Source organism: Cyprinodon variegatus, unplaced genomic scaffold (genome assembly GCF_000732505.1).
Source record: "Cyprinodon variegatus isolate N-32 unplaced genomic scaffold, C_variegatus-1.0 Scaffold1114, whole genome shotgun sequence".
Lineage (NCBI taxonomy): Eukaryota > Metazoa > Chordata > Actinopteri > Cyprinodontiformes > Cyprinodontidae > Cyprinodon > Cyprinodon variegatus.
Window position 1 is genome coordinate 109,001 of NW_015151567.1, and position 9,595 is coordinate 118,595.

General features: G+C 39.6%; 1 protein-coding gene across 1 annotated transcript in view; it reads right to left on the reverse strand.

Moving 5' to 3' along the window:
• Positions 1-9,595, reverse strand: part of ano8 (anoctamin 8) — a gene marked incomplete at its 5' end in the record, with an annotated part of 31,202 nt that overhangs the window by 3,676 nt on the left and 17,931 nt on the right. The window contains 9 exon segments of the mRNA XM_015400519.1: positions 476-586; positions 748-879; positions 964-1,155; positions 1,241-1,429; positions 3,015-3,512; positions 5,384-5,458; positions 5,549-5,604; positions 5,702-5,828; positions 7,956-8,108. Of these exon segments, the coding sequence (XP_015256005.1) occupies positions 476-586; positions 748-879; positions 964-1,155; positions 1,241-1,429; positions 3,015-3,512; positions 5,384-5,458; positions 5,549-5,604; positions 5,702-5,828; positions 7,956-8,108 (1,533 nt within the window).

A 9,595-nucleotide genomic window follows, 5' to 3' on the forward strand; every position in this document is an offset into this window, starting at 1 on the left:
AGAATGGCGCAAGGCTTACCGCACCGTGACGTCATTGCCGGAAGATGGCAGGAGAGGGGGGCTACTATATTTGGACAAAAATGGCCGCTCCCAGACTTTTTTTCTACTGATTAGCACTAAATTAATTAAATCATCGCAAATGTATTAGTTTTAGGTATAAATAACGATCAATTGATTATTCCTTTCTGACCGAACTTTTCCTTCTCTCGATGGAATAGCTCTTATTTTTGAAATCATCTTTAAAAAACAAACTTTTCTTCATTGTAATTCAGTTTATCTTTCTTTAATATTAACATTTATTCTCCTCTGACATTTCACAGCAACACAGATATGTGAAGCACAGAAAATGACCACAGACCAGGAGACAGTTCAGGTTGATGGAGAGCAAGAGACCAACACAAACCACCCAAATCTGCAGCCAACAGCAGGCCTCATGTTGGCCGAAGGTCTTTCAAGCTATGACATGGCTTTATACCTTGAAAGCTTCCCTTCGTCGGTACTCTAGCTTGGCCATCTCGTCTGCTACCCAGCCAGGGATATCAGGGATGGCGACATGGATGACGTACTTTAGGAGGATTGCAAAGTGCTGAAAACCCACAGAGACCACAGAGGGACAAACAACGCAGGACGTCAGAGTACAGAGACATTCGCTTTACACATTCTGAACTTGGATGGGTCAAAAAGTCTAGTGCACGCCATTAAACGTCTCACAGCACCTTCCTGTTGATGAAAGCGTGCAATAAATACCTCCAGTAGGACGATGGAGATGATGGTCATTTCAGGGCTCAGCCATGGGAACAGGCGCTGGAGCTGCCCACATTGACCAATCAGGTAGCAGTTCACTATGATAGCAATCAACCCCATGGCCTCCATCGCCGTCTGTTGGCGAGAGAAAAGGTCAAACAGGCTGTTGAGATGGAGACGCCTGAAAGGCATAACGGATGTTTCTTGGAAGCTGCCAACCTGCCACTGTCCGATGTTCTCTACCCTCTGTCCGAACGGTCTCTGAAGGCCGGTGCAGAGCTTCAGGGCGTCGCTGCGGATCTCGATAATGTTGTTGATCAGAGCGCACATGGCCGCCAGGGGAAAGGCCGAGGAGAAGAGGACCACATAGCCGAACTGGATGAACATCTCCTGGTAGTCCTGCAGGGTTCCCTGATCACATCGGACGACACAACGCTAAAACTTCGTTCCGCTGCGACAAACGTGGGATTTCTGCGAAACGCTGTGGAGGCGGTACCTCATATGTCTGCATGCAGCTCTCAATCTCAGCCTGGGTCATGGCGACAGTTTTGGGTTCTTCTGGTGGATCCATCCAAGATTTCTTGTCATCCTTCCCCGCTGCTACGTTCCTTCTTCGCTGACAGAAAGAGTCGGATTCTTTCGAAGAGGAAAAACTGACGTTTTCCCTGCTCTCCTGTTAAACACACTGCTGGTGACTGAGAGCTCTTGAAAGGAACACGTCATAGATTTTATTTTCTAGATTGTTGCTCACTTCCACACAGAGCCGACTCATTTCTATCGGTCTGCGCACGGACAACCATAAAGTGCAGCGGAACATGGGATTTCAAATTAATGCTGTTTGAAAAACTCAGTCTACCAAAAAATATGGAAAAATATTGAAAACATAAATTAATAAAATAAAATGTAAAAAAAAATGTGGAATATGAAATTAGAAAAAAATAATTACTTTGGGAAAAAAAAAAAATTAATCTGGAAACCAAAATCCAAAACAAGAATTAATAATAAAATAATGAAAATAAAGTCTGTAAAAAAAAGGAAAATTAAAGAGCATTTATAAAAAAAAATGGGAAAAAAAAAAATGACATGTGGAAAATAAAATCTAAAAAAAATGTGTCATATAAAAAAAAGGAAAATATTTAACTTGGAAAAAAAAAATTAAATCTGGAAACAAAAATCCAAAACAAGAATTAAAGATAAAACAATTAAAATGAGGTCTGTAGAAAAAAGAAAAATTAAAGAGCATTTATAAAAAAAAAGGGAAATAAAAAAAAAAACTAAATGTGGAAAATAAAATCTAAAAAAAATGTGGCATATGAAATTAGAAAAAAAATTACTTGGGAAAAAAAAATCTGGAAACCAAAATCCAAAACAAGAATTAAAAATAAAACAATGAAAATGAATTCTGTAAAAAAAAGAAAAATTAAAGAGCATTTATAAAAAAAATTGGGAAAAAAATAATGAAATGTGGGAAATAAAATCTAAAAAAAATGTTGCATATAAAAAAAGAAAAATATTTAACTTGGAAAAAAAAAATTAAACTTGGAAACCAAAATCCAAAACAAGAATTAAAGATAAAACAATGAAAATGAAGTCTGTAGAAAAAAGAAAAATTAAAGAGCATTTATAACAAAAAGGGAAAAAAAATAAATAAATGTGGAAAATAAAATCTAAAAAAAAAATGTGGCATATGAAATTAGAAAAATATTTTACTTGAAAAAAATAAAATCTTGAAAACAAAAACAAAAATAAATAATAAAAAAAATGAAAATGATATATGTATTTAAAAAAATGTAAAATTAAAATTTGAAAAAAATTAAATGTGGAATATAAAATCTGAGAAAAATAAAAATAAAAATCTAAGAAATAAAAGAAAAAAATGTAGTGTCCATATAATCTATAATACTCCCAGCATTAATTATAATAAAGCTATTTAGATGCATAAATCAACACGATGGCGATAGCCGTACTGCTCCACTTGAGAAATCAAAATCTTTTGGGCTTTTTTTGGCAACAAGACAATTATTCTTATTGCCAAATTACCAGACAAGACACTGTTAAAAAAAAAATGTAAAAATAAAATTGTAAAATGAATTAAAAAATAAAACAGAACACAACTTACACTCCTCTCAAACCCCATTTTTTTCCTTTGTTGTTTACTTTTTTCTTACTTTATACTTATTTTCTTGAAATGTATTTTTTTTGGAAACTTGTTCTTTAATTTCATTAATATTGAAACAGAAAAAAAAAGCTGGATAATAAATGCTGCTGACCTGAGACAAGGATTCACAGTCGCTGTCTTCATCACAGCTGTCAAAAATGCTGGAGGGATCCATCCCATCCTCCACCATAGTAGGACTGTCCTCCAGGAAACTGTCCTCCACAGCCCGCGTCTCTGTCTTCACGTTCTTGTAGTCCACCTTCTCGGTGAAGCTGACTTTCCTCTGCTTTATAACGCTGTCACTCATGTCCCACTCCTCCTCTGAGAACCTGAATCCAGCTTTCAGATCCCCTCTTCTCCTCTGCTCCTGGCTGCAGCCTGCAGCATGGCTGCTTGACATTTCTCTGGGACTCAAAAAGGAGTAGGAAGTCATGGAGGCCTGTGCCTTCCCCAGTGCCAGGCGGCCATATTTGAGAATGATGGCCTGAAGGAGCTCCCATAGCACCTTTGGGGTGAAGACACCGAGCTTGCTTTGTTCATAGAGATATGGCTGAAGGACTTCTTTGATGTTTTGCAGGAACTGGCGGAAAATCAGCAGAGTGGCCAGCATCTGAAAGAAAAAAAAACACACGCTATAACCTGTTTTCATCCACCAGAGAGACAGTTTCATCAGATCATTCAGTCAGATTGATTAAAAGTTTTCTATCTAAGGAAAACCAGATGATTGCATCCAGTCAGTGACTTTGTTGGATTTTCTTCTCCTGGATGAGCCTGTATGGAAGATTGACATTCCCTTGCAATGAGCTGAATTCATATCCAACATTCGTCTGTGTCGTTTACTCTCAATTTGTAAACACAATGCTTTGCATTAAACAAATGTCTGTGTTCAGCTTTAGAGTCATAGTTAATCATATGCTGTGACTCCATCCTAGGAATAGTTCTAGGAATATTTCTAGGAATGTTTCTAGGAATAGTTCTAGGAATATTTCTAGGAATATTTCTAGGAATGTTTCTAGGTATAGTTCTTGGAATATTTCTAGGAACAGTTCTAGGAATTTTTCTAGGAATGTTTCTAGGAATAGTTCCATGAATGTTTCTAGGAATAATTCTAGGAATGTTTCTAGGAATATTTCTAGGGATATGTCTAGGAATTTTTCTAGGAATAGTCCTTGGAATGGTTCTAGGAATATTTCTAGGAATAGTTCTTGCTAGAGATAGATCTAGGAATGGTTCTAGGAATGTTTCTAATAATATTTCTAGGAATAGTTCTAGGAATGTTTCTAGGAATATTTCTAGGAGTATTTCTAGGAATGTTTCTAGGAATATTTCTAGGAATGTTTCTAGGAATAATTCTAGGAATCTTTCTAGGAATATTTCTAGGGATATTTCTAGGAATTTTTCTAGGAATGTTTTGAGTCATAGGGAATCATATGCTGTGACTCCATCCTAGGAATGTTTCTAGGAATAGTTGTAGGAATGTTTCTAGGAATAGTTCTAGGAATATTTCTAGGAATAGTTCTAGAAATATTTCTAGGAATAGTTCTAGGAATGTTTCTAGGAATAGTTCCATGAATGGTTCTAGGAATGATTCTACAAATAGTTCTATGAATGTTTCTAGGAATGGTTCTAGGAATGTTTCTAGGAATAATTCTAGGAATATTTCTAGGAATGGTTCTAGGAATGTTTCTACTAATAGTTCTATGAATGTTTCTAGGAATGTTTCTAGGAATGGTTCTAGGAATGTTTCATGAATGGTTCTAGGAATGGTTCTAGGAATAGTTCTGGGAATGTTTCTAGGAATGGTTCTAGGAAATGTTCTTGGAATATTTCTAGCAATCTTTCTATGAATCATTCCATGAATGGTTCTCGGAATAGTGTTATAAATGTTTCTAGTAATGGTTCTAGGATTAGTTCTTGGAAAAGTTCTAGGAATGGTTCTATGGTTAGTTCTAGGAATGTTTCTAGGAATGTGTCTAGGAATGGTTCTAGGAATGGTTCTAGGAAAGGTTCTTGCAATGATTCTAGTAATATTTCATGAATGGTTCTAGAAATGGTTCTAGGAATTGTTCTAGGAATGTTTCTAGGAATAGTTCTAGGAATGTTTCTAGGAATAGTTCTAGGAATGGTTCGCGACCAGACCCAAGCAACATTTGATGTGTGCGGTTGCAGAAGTATAATTTGCCCTTTAGTCACCAATTTAGTGCTACCTGGTCCCAATGTAACTTCCCATAGGAACCTACTAGCACTAAGTTGCTAACTGGTTCGCAGCGATGTGTCTGACAAACTGGCCACAACCAAACTTGCTTGCGAACCTTCCACCACAACAATCCCGCCCTTTTGATAAAACACCAATCACATTAACTTTAGTCACTCGTGTAAAGCTGTCCATCACTCGGGAGAATTCGGAAGAAATGGTTGGAACAGCCGCTTCTCTACGACTTTAAAGCTTTCCTTCAAAGTGTTTGTGATAAAGGTTCTTACCTCCTTTAGTCGCTCCATGTCCTTGAGGTAAAATCCGATGTAGAAAAGACTGAGGTACGAATTGATGAATTCAAACTGTAAAAAAACAAGAAAAACATGAGAGGAAATAGAAAATAAAATGGCCTCCAATTAACCTCAAATAAAAAGAATATCAGGGGAACTTACAAAAACCATCTTGATGATCAGATTGTTCTCATAGGCACTCTTTAGCCTGTAGTTCTCTGGGTGGACAAAGGTAAACCGTTAGGGACAAAAAGGTTTCTCAAGAAGAATCTCAATTCGATCCGACTTAACTCCCCCCCCCTCCTGGTTTCCTACCCATGTCATTGAGCCAGTAGGCAATCTTCTTATACACCTCATCGCACACAGTTACAGTGACGGCCAGGAGGATCTTAGGGATGAACCTGGTGATACCAGGCAGCTCCTGAATCTCCATCACCACTTCCTGCAAAGTCAAAAAGTACAAAATCCTAGAATCGGGGATACTGAGGGATAATGGACCTACAGAAGTCACTTGCTTTCACTGTCAGGGAAATCCAAATTCACTGGTCGACCCTTTTTAACTTTTCAGTGGTAAAATAGAAAAAACATTTCTCAAGTTTTCTTCTGCCTCAAAACTTTTTGTCAGTCTTTCATATAAAACTCAAGGGAAATATACTTTTTGCAAGTAACTGTATCTGAATATGAACATATGTGGGACCTTAAAGCCGGGCATAGACTGTGCGATATTTTTAATCGCTGCACTAAGCTACAAGTCAACGTGTACGACGAATCCGCAGGGTTAAAAAAGTTCACAGCTCACGATGTTTCTTTCTCACACTGTGCGACCCGACGCTCTGATGCGATCTACCTGGCCACACTGTACGTCCAAAAACCAAACGTCGGACTGAGCGCAGAGAGATGGTGCTGGTTGGACTCGTCAATCTGGAAGAAGAAGAACTCCCTTGTTTGCACATGCGCAGTGCTCGAGGTTCTGGTAAATCGGCTCTGTTGGATTTGTCCATGAACACCTCGCGACGGCCGACTGAATTTCACACGTTTGATTTTCTCCCGAACTTACAATTTCTGATCGGGAGGTGGTTGTGAGAAGCTGATCGCCCCTCGTTACCCCTGTATACTACACGATGCACGATGAGGTTGAAACTCGGCCCGATCGGAAAAATTCTCGCACGACTGGAGAATCGACCCGAAAAGGGCAAAAATTCGTACAGTGTATGCCCAGATCTACGAGGTGAAACGTAATAAATTTTTATGTTCAATTAATGCCCTGAAAGTGTAAATGTTTCATTGTTTATTTCTAATACTACGTTCACATCGCACGTAATTGAAGCAGAAAAAGCAAAGTCAATAGTTGATGCGCATCAAGGTGCAACAAAAGGTCTTGCAGTGCTTCTAGAGCAGCAGGAGCAGCGCATCGTGATGCATCTGAGGCGTGTGACGCGCTTCAACGTGTTCCTCTTCGATGTCTAGCAACTCTAGATCCATCTCCATAACCATGTTATCTTGCAGACATTTTGCCATTGTTGTTTTGGAAGATAAACATTCCCGCCGCCGCCAAAATTCTCGTGACTATCTGCCGACGTTCTTGCAAGTTCTCAAATAGGCTCCCCCTTGCGCTTTGGCGGGAAACTGCTGTGCATCCCTAGAAATTCCACACCGACGATGCAGAAGCATACCAGCAAAACTGGTTCGCGACCAGACCCAAGCGACATTTGATGGGTGCGGTTGCAGAAGTATAATCTGTCCTTTGGTTAGCAGCGATGTGTCTGACAAACTGGACACAACCAAACTTGCTTGCGAACCTTCCACCACAACAATCCCACCTTCTTGATAAAACACCAATCACATTTATCTAGTAGCTAGTTTACATGCAAAGTCAATAGTTGATGCATCAAGGTGCAACAAAAGGTCCTGCAGCGCTTCTAGAGCAGCAGGAGCAGCGCATCGTGATGCCTCACAAGCAGCAGATGCTAAAGTTGGAAAAATGTTATGTTTGCTGCTCGAAGTGCTACATCAACCAATCAGAGAAGCTGATCTGGGAGCTGGCAGGGAGTCAGACACAGCGCTGCTGATGCAGAGCGCTATGATCACTCCTCTGAAACAGTTTATTAACGCCTAAATGAACTTAAAATGTAGAAACCTGCCAGCAAAATATGTTCGCTTTTATTATTCTGGATTCTGCAGTTTGAACCACATACCTAGCATCTACGCTAGCATCTACTTCCAGTCACCACCAACAGTAGGGAAAACCCGCAGTGGGGATTCCCAGTGACAGCGCATCACCAGTGTGTGGGCGACCGCAATATTTGAAGGCAGGATGGTAATCTGGATGAACTCTCTGCACAGAAGATGTTTTCAGGTGGACTTTCTCACTTAAAAACATATTAAAAGTACTTTTTATCGACTACTCATCTGGACACATTTTACTGGGATCGCTTCAGGAGCGTCAAAGAAGGCCTTTAGACGCATCTGACCCTGATATTTACAAGCTTCAAAACTGAAGCAATAGAAGCTTTTTTTGCTGCCCAAAGCGTGTCCGGTGTGAACGTAGCGTAACAGGATGGACTGAGACCTGCAGCTGAAGACAGAGGAGCATGGCGAGGAAGACGAAGCAAAGACAGAGCAGGCAGACGGGCAGGCTGACCAGCCATCTGAACAGAGCTCTCTTCCAGGGAGGGTAGTAGAACTCCTCACAGCCGGTTATGGGACTGCATCGCTTCACTCCCTGTGGAGAAAAAATCTGCATCAGGAACAGAGCAGCTAATATCTCAGCAGACAGGACACAAACTGCCTGCACTTTATCTTTAAATTAGCACCATGCAGACCAAGTTCAATCGGATTCACACTTATTTCCACCTTTTTTTTTTGTGGGAAATTTAGCTTACAGTTAAGAATGTTTCTAGGAATAGTTCTAGGAATATTTCTAGGAATAGTTCTAGGGATGGTTCTAGGAATGTTTCATGAATGGTTCTAGGAATAGTTCTAGGAATGGTTCTAGGAATAGTTCTAGGAATAGTTCTAGGAATGTTTCTAGGAATGTTTCATGAATGGTTCTAGGAATAGTTCTAGGAATGGTTCTAGGAATAGTTCTAGGAATAGTTCTAGGAATGTTTCTAGGAATGTTTCATGAATGGTTCTAGGATTAGTTCCAGGAATGGTTCTAGGAATAGTTCAATGAATAGTTCTATATGCAGGAGACATGTCCTCCCCAGCCTCCTTCCAAATTACGTCCCTGCCTGTAGCCTCTCTATTCTGTATTCTTGTTTCAACTTTTGTTAATTTCAGGGTGGGACCAACTGGAGAAAGTAGCCTATAATTGGCTACTTTTCAGGAAATATCATGAGACTGTCCTGTTTTTTCCCTCATGGCTGCTAGCATAAGAAAGTATCTTCAGACTAAAATCTGCTCTCTTAAAGAGCTAAATTCTGAATTCATATCCAACATTTGTCTGTGTCATTAACTCTCAATTTGTAAACACAATGCTTTACATAAAACAAATGTCTGTGTTCAGCTTTAGAGTCGTAGGGAATCATATGCTGTGACTCCATCCTAGGAATGGCTCTAGGAATCAGGCAACACGTGTATTAGTTCATGATGAAGCATCATGTCTGTTTTGCAAAGTATCCTAAAGCTAAACGTATCACAGTGAAGGCTAATTGCTGAACTGAGAGGAAGGTGCTGTCAAAGCTTCCATCTATCATGGACAACACCTTCCACCCTCTCCACCACACTGCAGAGGAGCTGAACGGCTCCTTTAGTGAAAAACGTTTACACTGTTTGTAAAAAGAAGTGCTACTGCGCTTCCCTGCTGCAACCAGACTCTACAATGCAACACTCAGGGGGGTTTACCATTAGGCAATACTAGGCAGTTCCCTAGGGCCCCAAGTTCCTGCTTGTTGCAGATATTGTTTTAATTTATGCCCAATATTGAATTGAATATATTTATTCCACGCCACAACACAAGAGGGCCAATCAGAGACCAGCTGTGGGTCTAGATACGGCCGAGGCGGTGAGGAAGTGGAGGCAAGTTTGTGCGACAATGGAGGGACATGAGGGCCAAAAAGAGCGGGGATCCAGGTGGAAAACAGACTTAAAAACTTCTAAAGATGAGGGAAAAAATATTGATCCATTAAAATATCCCAATATCTTCATATGCTGATATATTGCCATTTAAAAACACCATATCAATCTCTTTTACTAATGAAATATTGC